The sequence below is a fragment of the Micromesistius poutassou genome, assembly GCF_964030765.1.
Source record: "Micromesistius poutassou genome assembly, chromosome: 8".
In the NCBI taxonomy this organism is placed as follows: Eukaryota; Metazoa; Chordata; class Actinopteri; order Gadiformes; family Gadidae; genus Micromesistius; species Micromesistius poutassou.
The window spans coordinates 4,327,121-4,339,620 of record NC_140278.1 but is presented as its reverse complement, the minus strand read 5'-3'; the positions used below and the strand labels follow the sequence as shown (position 1 = coordinate 4,339,620).

The window sequence follows — 12,500 nt, the reverse complement described above, 5'->3', positions numbered from 1 at the left end:
GAGGGAACCCATCGACTTCTGCCCAGCAGTCTCCGAGCTACGCTATGCTGCCCCCTATGGCTAAGAGCTCTGAGATGCAACGAGTGTGTGACCCGATTCGTTATTCTTCACATACGGGCGCGGGAAGAGAGGTTCCACCTGACGGTCTCAGACTCCTTCTCCCCTTCTGCCTCGGTGACCTCTCTCACCACCTCTCTCCCGTTGTGACCTCTGACCTCTATCCAACGTTTACCTCCTATGTGACGGACAGGCCTGTACGCTGGCCCGCCGCAACGCGGACGTCTTCCTCAAGTACCTCCACCGGAACAGCGTCAACATGCCGGGCATGCTGTCCCACGTCAAGGCCCCCGAGACGCAGGTCAAGAGTAAGTTGGACCCAGCTCCTGGTTTTACCCTGAAGTCAAACCTGCAGAGGCTGCCCTTGCCCTCGGCCAGCCACTGGCAACGTAAAATCCATCTCCCACTTTCGGATTCACGCTTCGGCAATATGTCAAATAAAAAAATCATTGCTCTCTCCCATAATGAGAGTAGTTCATCATTAAAAGCCACACGGAGTATCGGTTTGCCAGTCAAGCCAAGAAATAAAAGGCAGTAATGGATAAAAACAGATTTAATAAGTAACAGTAACAGCTTCATCCACCTAATGTGCTTAATGTTGAGCTGTTGATGTTGATGTTATGTCGTTGAAGTGATTTAAGAGCTGGTCGACCTCACACAGAGCCGACTTCAAAGCGGTATCCAGTCGTTTAGTAAAGCGTATCGTATTCCTGAGCTGAGTTTTTTCTGTTAGTCACCTTCTTACTGTAGTACTGCGTCAGGGCGATCTGCGTGCTCCGGGTTTGTGTTTATTTGGTCTCTCCCCTCGGGGTGTGGTCCTGCTTTTCTTAGACATCCTCAACGAGCTGCTGCAGCGGGAGAACAGGGTGCTCCACTTCTGGACCATGAGGAAGAGGAGGCTGGACCAGTGTCAGCAATACGTGGTGTTTGAGCGCAGCGCCAAACAGGTGGGCCCACTGCGTGTGTGTGTGTGTGTGTGTGTGTGTGTGTGTGTGTGTGTGTGTGTGTGTGTGTTTTTGTGTGTGTGTGTGTGTGTGTGTGTGTGTGTGTGTGTGTGTGTGTCTTTGCAACTGTGTGTGTGTGTGTGTGTGTGTGTGTGTGTGTGTTACTGTTTGTGTGTGTGTGTGTGTGTGTGTGTGTGTGTGTGTAACTGTTTTTGTGTGTCAATGTTTGCAATTGTGTGTGTGTGTATTTGTGTGTATCTGTATCTGTGTGTGTACTTAATTGTATGTATAGGTTCATAATGCTTCCCTTTATGCTGTATTTATTTCTCTGCCAAAAGTCCTAAACAGAACTACTCTACTACCACTTATACTGTCCACAACACTCATACATACAGCTGTACCACTTTATTACCCCCCCAGCCCCATTGTGTCACGCCTGCCTGTTTGAGATAAACTCAGTGAAACACAACACAAGTCTACATTCAGCCCTGAGCTACAGTAGCTGTGAATTAAACACGAGAAACCCTGCGGACAAAAACAGATCTCTGTTGAGAGTTGATCACGTGACCCTTTCGCTGTGTTTTCCTTTTCAAAGCCCCCCCCCCCCCCCTCGTCGTCCGCAGCGTTTGTTTTCGCCCTGCGTTGGGCCTTCCATACTTATGTAATGAGGCGGTGTGCAAAGTGTATGGGAAGCCATGCAGACCGCCTGACAGGGAGACCGTCCGCAAAGACTGTCTGGAGCTGCTGTGATTACACACCCTAGATACCTCAACGCTCTGCTTATTACAGAGCACTCCCCACCACCCCCCCCCCCCCCCCCCAACTCCCAAACCTGCAATATTTCCCTCCACGGAAAAACACAACATGGTAAAGAACATTTCTGTTCCAAAATCAAAGTGTAATGTATGTTGAGTTCCGTCGCCTTTTAGATGAATGAGAACGTATGGATAGATGACAACGTATGGAGGTAAACTAATGGATGTAATGTTGCTTGATGTTTTCAGGTGCACCTTAAAAAGCTTTTATTTTCAGGCACCTGCGCACTAAACAGAAAAGTATCTGAGTTAAATCTGAGTTAAATCCAACTTGTTGTCAGGTGTGTGCTTTTTTTTAATTTGTCAACTCCAAATTGTTTGTTTATGGATTTATTTACTAAAATTGGGTCGGTGCGGTATCCTTCTGAATCTCACCAGCTGTGAAAAGAGAGGAAAAAAAAGTGTCTGGATTGGTGAAACATCGGGTAGTTTGCGCCCCCTAGTGGCCCAGACGCGGTACTGTGGCAGGCACCTCGGAACTCGCAGCAACCAATCACATTACGTCAGGGTTTCTAGGACATGGCTATTCTAGGGATATCCAGGTTTTACCCCCAGGGCCCAAAGTTCTTGCTCGTCCTCTCTTCCTCCCTGTGTTTGATTGGTCTCTTTATGTCACTGCCAGCCAATAAGTCACTCACCTGTTACCCCACATAGGAAGTAGAGCACACTGCGCTGAAAGCAAGGACAAATAATAATAATAGGGCAACGAGTGGGTAATTGGATTTGATTGAGTTTTTCACGGATGTTTGTATTCCATAGCTTTAGGGTCTCACAGTTTTAGACGGAAATGAGAAACACCATTCGACTAACTGTGTGCAGAAGTCCATGTTTCTCTGCCTGCATATTTTTTCTCCATTTCAGACCTTTTTTTGCCTGAAAGAGAGTTTTCTTCTGCTAGCGAACAACTCTTAAATCAATCCAAAATTGGCTGCAACTCATTTTTATTCAGCAGATTCAGCAGTCATTCAGCTTGATGCTTTAATCCAGCGGCATCAGAAGTGGGTTTTATTTGGCTTCCACGATTGAGAAACCGTAGCGCTAAATATAATTGAATTTTCTTAGTTGCGTAATTAATAAAGTCCCCTCGGTGTTAAAGGGTTAAACCCTGAACGTATGAACCATCTCACCCCCCCCCCCCCCCCTCTCTCTCTCTCTCTCGGCCCCCAGGCGCTGGAGTGGATCCACGACACGGGAGACTTCTACCTGTCCACACACACCTCCACGGGCTCCAGCATCCACCACACCCAGGAGCTGCTGAAAGAACACGAGGACTTCCAGATCACAGCCAAGGTGTGTGTGTGTGTGTGTGTGTGTGTGTGTGTGTGTGTTTGTGTGTGTGTGTGGATGTGCTTTGTGTGTGTGTGTGTGTGTGTGTGTGTGTGTGCGCATGTGCGTGCATGTGTGGGTGTGTGTTTAATTGTCTCCCATGTCATAAAAAAAACAAAAAACGTGGCGTGCTGGCAGCAGTTTGTTCGTATGCGCGTATCAAAGTGTGTTTGTAAAGTGTGCGCCGTTCACAGTAGGAGTTTGTGTGTCCATGTCGCTGCATTGTGCGCCATGCAGATGCATTGTGTTGAGACGGGCCTATTTGGTTCAGCCTCTCCACCCGTTGGCCCGGACCCAGGGCAGGCCGTATTGTCCGGCCCCACCGCTGTTTGTATGCCACTGTGTTATAACAGAAAGATCTATTGTACTTCTCCCTGTAACCAAACCAAACGTTAACCCTGTCCGTGTGTCTGTCTCTCTCCCCTCTCTCTCTCTCTCTCTCGCTCTCTCTCTGTATCTCTCTACCTTTTGTTAACCCATCTCCCTGTTTCTCTCTCTCTCTCTCTCTCTCTCCTCTTTTTTCGTCTCACTGCTATGCCAACACTTTGTACCACCGTTCCTCTCTCTCTCTGTCTCTCTGTCTCTCTGTCGTTCTCTCTCTCTCTCTCTCTCTCTCTCTCTCTCTCTCTCTCTCTCTCTCTCTCTCTCTCTCTCTCTCCCCCTCTCTGGGTGCGTGCGTGTCTATGTCTCTCGCCACCGTGGGCCGCCCACAGCAAACCAAAGAGCGCGTGAAGCTGCTGATCCAGCTGGCCGACGGCTTCTGCGACAAGGGCCACGCCCACGCGGTGGAGATCAAGAAATGGGTGGCGTCCGTGGATAAGCGCTACCGGGACTTCTCCATGCGCATGGACAAGTACCGGGGCTGTCTGGAGTCAGCGCTGGGCATCTCCTCAGACTCCAACAAGGCTGTGAGTCACCCCCCCCGGCCTCCCCTTTAACTGCTCCCTTGTCTGACTGGCCTCTTTTGTGTGTGTGTCGTTTGAACGACGGGAAGGAAACTCCTGAATCACTTCTTTAGGTTGAACACGGTTCGGTTGGGTTCGAACAAGGTTTTTGGGGAACCTTTCCCTGTTATCTTTTACTAAAAGTGTGTGACAATGTTGGACAGTGGAAATACTCTGTTATACTCTCTAACCCTGATGTACAAGAGATCTGCTACTTGAACACGCTTTTTTGCGAACACGATTGTTCTCCTACTTAAAACGGATGTTTGCTTACCCCTTATTATATATATGTACATGTTATGATTCTGAATGTAAATACCAATTTGGTCAATTTTACTATCGGTACCTTAACCTCTTTCTTTTTATAATGCTGCTGTGACAACCCAATTTCCTTTCGGGATTAATAAAGTATTGGTCCATAGTCAACTCCTAACCGATATTTCACAGCACCTTTCACTGAGCGCTTGCTGACTGATGGCTCCGACATTAACACAGCGTTACCCGGCCTTACCTTTGTTGTACTGTTAATTCACAACACAAAGTTAAAATAAATGGTGACCATCCAAACTACAAACGCATTTTGTCTACACGTACGAGCTCGGGCTCCCACTGACCCGCTGTGGTGGCTGTCCCCCCTCCGTCCCCAGAGCAAGGACCTCCAGCTCGACATCATCCCCGCCAGCGCCCCGGGGTCAGAGGTCAAGCTGAGGGACGCCGCCCACGACCTCAACGAGGAGAAGAGGAAGTCCGCCCGCAGAAAAGAGTGCGTAATGCGGCGGTCGCACACACACACACACACACACTCACGTGCACTCGCACACACACACTCACACACACACACACACACACACACACTCAAATGCACACGCACATACTCACATATAATCACTCACGCTCATGTGCGCTCACATGCACTCTGTGGAACTCTGACAGTGTTTGTGTTTGTATATACTAACCGTTATCATTAGGATATAATTACGTTTCCTTACTGTCCAACCTCACCATTAAGATATTCACTTGAGAATGAATGAAATAACAATTAGCCATATGGAACGACTCTTCCTTGAACTCATCTTAGTGTGCCTTTGGGGATTGTATCTTGGGGACAGCCTTCACACACTTCCAGGGATCACTGATATTATCATTTTAATCACTTAGCGAGCACTCTCCCGTCCCTCTCTAGTGGGTTAGGGTGCCTGGTGTTGGCGCGGGGGTCTCCACAGTTCCTAGACCGTGCCCCTGACCTTTGTTCACGGGGACCCGGGGATCATTAAGACCACAGGGAGTGTGAATTTGCCCGTGTGGATCAAAGGAGCGTCCCTGTTATCATTTAGAATGTTTTTACTTCTTTCCCTCGTTCAGAGTCCACCAAACAAACTCAAACACGCACACGCGCACACACACACGCCGGCCATTATCGCCAACGCATGTGTGTGTGTGTGTGTGTGTGTATGTGTGTGTGTTTGTTTGGTGGACGACACAATCAGCTTCGCACTCGCCCTTTACAAAACACAGCACAACAACGGGAGGGCAAGATAATGAGGTTGGACGCGGCTGGACTGTTGTTGTGTACACGGGCCCCCCCCCCCCACCAGACCATTATCTCCTTCTTCTCTTGGTTTTCTTTCGGTGCTGCTGCCGTGTGAAGGGAGTGCTAAGCGGGTTAAGTGACCTCCGGAGAATACGGCGCCATTGGCACCGAATGTCATTATAGAGCGCACCGCCTTCCCCAGTCGCGCGTCGTACAAAAGCGGAGGCTCGCTCTGCGGAGACGCGCGCGTAAGCGGGGAGTCAACGCGCGGACATTTGACTCAACAAGTGACCGGTTGAGTCACGGTTGCCTTTTTTTTTGGCTTTGTGTTTGCCTCGTTTGTTTTCGTTCGTCTTTCTGTTTTGTGGTTGATAATTCCAAAAAAAAAAAAATCTGTGAATATGGATTTTGTTTGCGGTAACGGTAAGCTTTGAGGGAGGCCTTTGTGCGCTCTAACAATGTGGCGGTCTGTTCAGGTTCATCATGGCAGAGCTGATCCAGACAGAGAAGACCTACGTCAGAGACCTGCGGGAGTGCATGGATGTGAGCGTCGCGCCGCGTCTCCGCTTCAAACACACAAATGCACCGGACGAATACACACACACACGGGGCTAGAACAAAGCAGCCAAATCCCCATCAGCTCAACGACTTAACCGCCCTGCTCAAAAACCAACACCGAAAAAAAGAGAAAACTATTGAGAGGAATTATGATTTAGCAATAATATCCGGCTTGCTGTGCATTATCCAGCTTATACCATGGGTATTGACTAAAGGAATCAATCATTTGAAACTAAATATAACAATAAAGATTTATTACATTGATTGACTTTTTAAATCAGTGTATTAAACTCGCTATGTGTTAAAAATATGTTTGGAAATAGTGTCCATAGCAACGGTCGGTTATTCATAGCAGTCTGTCCAGAATGAACAGACCGCTAAATACCCTTTTTGACCAATCAGAATCAAATATTTTACAAAGCCGTGATGAATACATGTAATAGATATGTAATACAGCTGTTAAACGTAAATCCCCCCCCCAAAAAATGAGTTTTAATTATCACCTGATCGTACATTTTCTATATATTGTCCTCATTAAATTGAAGTCCAAAGGACTACAAAGATGCTGACGGTTGTCCTCTCCTTCCTCGTGTCCAGACGTACCTGTGGGAGATGACCAGCGGCGTGGAGGAGATCCCACCAGGGATCATCAACAAAGAGCACATCATCTTCGGCAACATGCAGGACCTCTACGAGTTCCACCACAAGTCAGTAGAAATGGCCGCGTCACTAAAAACAAGCGTTTTGCTGACCCTTGAACTACAACTGGCGTCACAGTGTGCGTTGTGCCGCATGATCAGACGTAATGTTTGAAGTGTCTTAACAGGGAAGTCGTTTTTACTCCTTCTACATGCTTAAACTCTTGCGTAAGGCAGATGAGTCATAAGCATTAGTCACCGAACAACAAATGTGGCATCATTTACATTTTTATCAGCATTTAGACTTGAGTGGAACAGTATATAACAACTCAATTCAATGAAGAACACTCGTAAAAGATTTCAATTAAAATCCACAAAAATAACTGTTTTCAAACTAAACTACTCAATACCTAATAGTCCTTGGCTCCTAGTTCGCCAGAAATCCATTCAGATTTGTCCTTTCCTACATCTACCAAAAGAGACCTAATCGACCAAATATACGATGTTTTCCTTTTATTCCTGCAGTATCTTCCTAAAGGAGTTGGAGAAATACGAGCAGCTGCCCGAAGATGTGGGCCATTGTTTCGTCACCTGGGTAACAGAGAAACCCCATCTATAACTCTCATGGTCCAACTTTGTTCTTTAGGTTTACCTATGACAGGGAATATAAGCTAACTGCTCAACCGTGATACGATCCTGCTTGTCTTTTAAACTCAACGTTGGCATTCATCCTTGACATGCTGTGTATCGAAAGTTAGATTCATCTCTTATGTTTACCACCTGCCCAGGCGGACAAGTTCCAGATGTACGTCAACTACTGTAAAAACAAGCCTGACTCCACTCAGCTCATCCTGGAACACGCTGGACCCTATTTCGACGTAAGTGACCGACTAGTCATCGACAAGACTAAAGAAAGGCTGTTTGAAGCTAAATCAAGAAACACAGGTTAAAGTTGGCCTCACAAAGCACTTTACTCCTTCTGCGGAAGGCTTCTGTTGCGTAGCGAATATTAATCATAGCTCTGTAAATGCCAACGCACTCGAGTTCTGCGATGCATTGAATAGCATCTTTTTGTGTTGCTAGCGCGTGAGACCTCATTCTTTGTAAGGTGGCTGGTCCTAATTCAATGACTTATTATTAGGATTATTTTGCACCTCTTCTTACGTAGTCTTATTTGTTGAAATGCTCTTTCTTTCTCTTTATGTTCCGGGGTTGGTGACGGGAACAGGAGATCCAGCAGAGACACAGGCTCGCCAACTCTATCTCGTCTTACCTCATCAAACCAGTGCAGCGGATCACAAAGTATCAGCTGCTTCTCAAGGTATACCGGACCCGGAGCACAACGCTAGAAACACAGCAACCAAAAACACAACACAATGTCTGCCATTTTGTTGATGAACAAAAATAACAATGATAATTTAAAAGAATGAAACAATGAAAACCAGACTACTTTATTCATTGGCCAGCACAACTCCAGCACAACTCACACTTTTGTAGGCAAGGCAACTTTATTTATATAGCACTTTTCATACACAAGGCAGACTCAAAGTGCTTCACATAAAAACATTGTCACACAATAAACTGAAACAATAAAATAAAATAGACAAATAAAATAAAATAAAGACAAAGTAAAAAAAAAAGGCATTGTAGTAACAGTGCAAAAGTTAAAAGTGCAATGTATTTTTAAGATTCGGCAGAAAGCTAAAGCAAACATAAAAGTGTTCAAGTTTAAAGGTGTACTCAAGTGTTGTTAGAAAGGAAAGTATACAACAGCGTGTGCTTGTGTGTGTGTGTTCTGCGTGTCCAGGAGCTCCTGACCTGCTGCGAGGAGGGGAAGGGGGAGATCAAGGACGGCCTGGAGGTCATGCTCAGCGTCCCCAAGAGGGCCAACGATGCCATGCACCTCTCCATGCTGGACGGTGGGTGCTGCACCCCCACCTCACCCTCCACCTATATACATAACAACACACACATATACCCCCACCTCACCCTCCACCTATATACATAACAACACACACATATACCTCCACCTCACCCTCCACCTATATACATAACAACACACACATATACCCCCACCTCACCCTCCACCTATATACATAACAACACACACACATATAGAGACATCAAATGTTCAGCTTTCTGTCAAGTGTCATCTGTTTCATTGATATAATGAGAATATTTTTGCTTGTTACATGTTATTTGCGTGCATTCATTCGTTAATGCTTATTAAGGTTATAAAGCAATTCTTTAATAATATTAGGCTTTATTTATATAGCATCATTAGTGGATAAGAATGTAGCTCAAAGTGCTAATAAAGCGCAAAATAAAGAAAAGCCCACTGCATATTATAAACAAAAACTAAAACAAAATTCATCAATACAATAAAACGGCAGAGGGAAGAAGCATGGCTAAATTGCAAATTAAAGGCTTTTCATTTGTCTTACAAAATGATAATTAAAAGCTTAGTTGAAGGGATAGGCTTTTAACTGGCGCTTAAAGATCTCCTGAGGTAACCTAATCCACGGTAAGAAGGACTTTGAGGCGATTCTAAACCACACAGCCCGTGCCAGTTAAGACTGCCTTGATATGTTCTCTGCTCTTTGTTTTGTCAGAAGCCTAGCAGCAGAGTTCTGAATTAGTCTGAGCCTCTCTGCACTTCTTTAGGCAAAATCATGGGTCTGTTAAAACTGACTCATCTCGGCACTGTGTCTCAGATGAAAAAAGGCTGTCTAACTTCATATGGATGTGTTTAAGGGTTAATCCTAACATAACTGCATGATATTGAACATCATCACTAATGTATTTATGTATCTTTTATTTTCATTGTAGTTTAGTTTCTAATGAATTTCATCTTAATTCCGTTTCATTCAAATCCAAAAGTCTTTTTGGGTGTGGTTTGAATCATTTGTCTTGAGTATAATTTGTGTGAATCGGACGACAATTGACTTGCGTGTATGTGTGTGTGTGTGTGTGTGTGTGTGTGCGTGTGTATTTGTGTCCTTCCCGCCTTGTCCCGTCCGCAGGCTTCGACGGGAACATCGACTCCCAGGGGGAGCTGATCCTGCAGGAGTCCTTCCAGGTGTGGGACCCCAAGACCCTGATCCGCAAGGGCCGGGAGCGCCACCTCTTCCTGTTCGAGATGTCCCTGGTCTTCAGCAAGGAGGTCAAGGACTCCAACGGACACAGCAAATACCTCTACAAGAGCAAGATGTTTGTACGTTGAAAGCTCTCTTGGATAACGCTACCCTATGAGATGAGACGAAACTGGTGTGCTTGGTCGTCTGACTCTTTCCATTGAGGAGAGTGTCGCGGTCAAATGCTAGGTCTGCTCTGTTACACGCTGCTGTACTTGCAACACTGAAGTAGATGCAGTGAGAGGGGCAAAATAAACACAAAACCAAAAGTAAATGTCATAACGGTACATGGTAAATGGACTACATTTATATGCCGCTTCTCTAACCAGTGGCCACTCAAAGTGCTTTACAATTATTGCTTGACATTCACCCATTCATGCACACGTTCACACACCGACGGTGGCGTCAACCATGTAAGGCGACGGCCAGCTCTTCGGGAGCAGTCGACGGAGCCGGGGAGTGAACTAGCAACCTTCCGGTTACAAGTCTACCCGCTCTACCTCCTGAGCAAATGCTGCCCCATAATGACAACTGAGCCAGGGGGAAGTCACCCTGGTGGTGTGTGTGGCTGGGGCAGGACTCCTGAATGGGGATTAGTCCAGTCGGGCATGGCTGTGTCATGAACCTCTTTCTAATCTGTTTCTCCCCCATCCTCCCGACGGCAGACTTCGGAGCTGGGAGTGACGGAGCACGTGGAGGGGGACCCCTGCAAGTTTGCTCTCTGGGTGGGACGGACCCCCACCTCCGACAACAAGATCGTGCTCAAGGTATGACATGACATGGCAACATTACATGCATCACATGCATGGCAAGCACATGAAGGGATTTAAGGGGGAAATGTGGTGTTCTTGCCTTAGATCACAGGTATTCCAAGTTAACATGGCAGGGGATTGCACACGCAGGATAACTCTCACCACTTTTGCCATATTTTGTGTGTTTAATACACCATCACAGCTCCTATCGAGTCTAACGTGTTCCATCTCATGGTTTAGCCCTTTTTGCCCTGGGGTTTTTGCGGATTTCTTTTGCGGTAAGATATTGGCATCAAGGTTTGATTCACGAATCTGCTCTTCCATTCATGAATCTGACCAGTGTGATGGAAACGTCCTCTCTGGGTTTTCATTTCCTGTTCATTTCAGTGCAGAGAACCGATGTTTCATAGCTCCACTCGTTGTTGTTCGAGTGAACACTCGGCGTCTGCGTTTGCTTCTCTTTTCAAGTTGATCGACTGCACTGCAGTCGCATTGTTTGGAGAGAAAGCTTCACTTCCTCCACATTGTCTCTGGGAGACGTCAACTTTTGGTCCTGCTGCTTTGTTCACCACACAATCTTGGCGTAGCAATCGCTGGGTCAGAACACCAAGCTCGTCCATAACACAAGAAGTACACACACACACACACACAACCACACACACGCTCGCACACACGCAATCACACATGCACACACGCAACCACACACGCACACACGCACACAAAACACACACACACACACACACACGCATGCACACACGCAATCACGCATGCACACACGCAAACACACACACACGCACGCACGCAAACACACGCACACACACGCATGCACACACGCAATCACGCATGCACACACGCAAACACACACACACACACACACACACACACACACACACACACACACACACACACACACACACACACACCGGGTGAATCTGTGTTTCAGGGTTCACATCGGTCTGTGTACGTGCGTGGGCGTGCGTTTGTGTACGTGGCGTGTGCTTAATAAAAACACAAGCATATCAACGCTCGAGACCCTTCCTGCACCGTCAGCCGGCGGCCTTATATAAGCTGCGATGGCTATCCTGATTTGACTGGTTGCATAACGCCACAGCCCTTTGCGCCGCTGGTTGCCATGCCGAGAAGCGTCAGGAGACGTGGGAACCCAGTCTTATGCTAATTAGACAACTCACTCACGTAACCCTTCAGACGCGTTAACATCACGGCGGTTAATGTCCCCACGACGGTTACCCCGCCTCTCTGCCGGTCGCCGGTCGCCGCGTCTTGCGGATGTTTGTTTACTTTGTTATGTTGGTTCCATCACAGATATAGTCTCGTCAGGGTGAAGGTGAGGCGATAGGGACAGATGAAGTGAGTCACTTTATCCTCAGCTGCGGTAATAAAGGTATATAGACCGCCAGCAGGAACACATGGTGGGGAAGGAGCCAGCAGCACAAACGGATAGGTGGGACCGTAGGACAAGGGGGGGGGAGAGTTAGACATCCATTCTCCTCCAGCTGTCCCTTTCACAATAAGAGCGTGGCAGCATCACCCACTCCTAATGGTGACGGGACAGTCTGACAGGGGGGAGAGGGTTTAAACAACAACAATCGCACACTCTCCAAAACACCCTGGAGAGTGTGAGACAGTGTGAGATTCCCCTCCACGGCTGTGGCGTTCACAATAAGAGTGTGGCAGCATCACCCGCTCCTCTCAGCAACAGGCCCGACGCCAGGGCAGGCCGGCAGGCAGGAGTCAGGATGTACACGTAATACGCTGGGGGGGGGGATGCAGATCCCAGAGC

General features: G+C 47.1%; 1 protein-coding gene across 1 annotated transcript in view; it reads left to right on the top strand.

Moving 5' to 3' along the window:
• Positions 1-12,500, top strand: part of LOC311351715 (triple functional domain protein-like) — a gene marked incomplete at its 5' end in the record, with an annotated part of 68,347 nt that overhangs the window by 19,569 nt on the left and 36,278 nt on the right. The window contains 13 exons of the mRNA XM_084471871.1: positions 251-365; positions 889-1,004; positions 2,984-3,106; positions 3,856-4,050; positions 4,734-4,849; positions 6,094-6,160; positions 6,773-6,882; positions 7,339-7,408; positions 7,602-7,691; positions 8,042-8,134; positions 8,621-8,732; positions 9,837-10,027; positions 10,613-10,714. Coding sequence (XP_084327997.1) covers positions 251-365; positions 889-1,004; positions 2,984-3,106; positions 3,856-4,050; positions 4,734-4,849; positions 6,094-6,160; positions 6,773-6,882; positions 7,339-7,408; positions 7,602-7,691; positions 8,042-8,134; positions 8,621-8,732; positions 9,837-10,027; positions 10,613-10,714 — 1,500 coding nt within the window. The remainder of the gene's footprint in view (positions 1-250; positions 366-888; positions 1,005-2,983; positions 3,107-3,855; positions 4,051-4,733; positions 4,850-6,093; positions 6,161-6,772; positions 6,883-7,338; positions 7,409-7,601; positions 7,692-8,041; positions 8,135-8,620; positions 8,733-9,836; positions 10,028-10,612; positions 10,715-12,500) is intronic.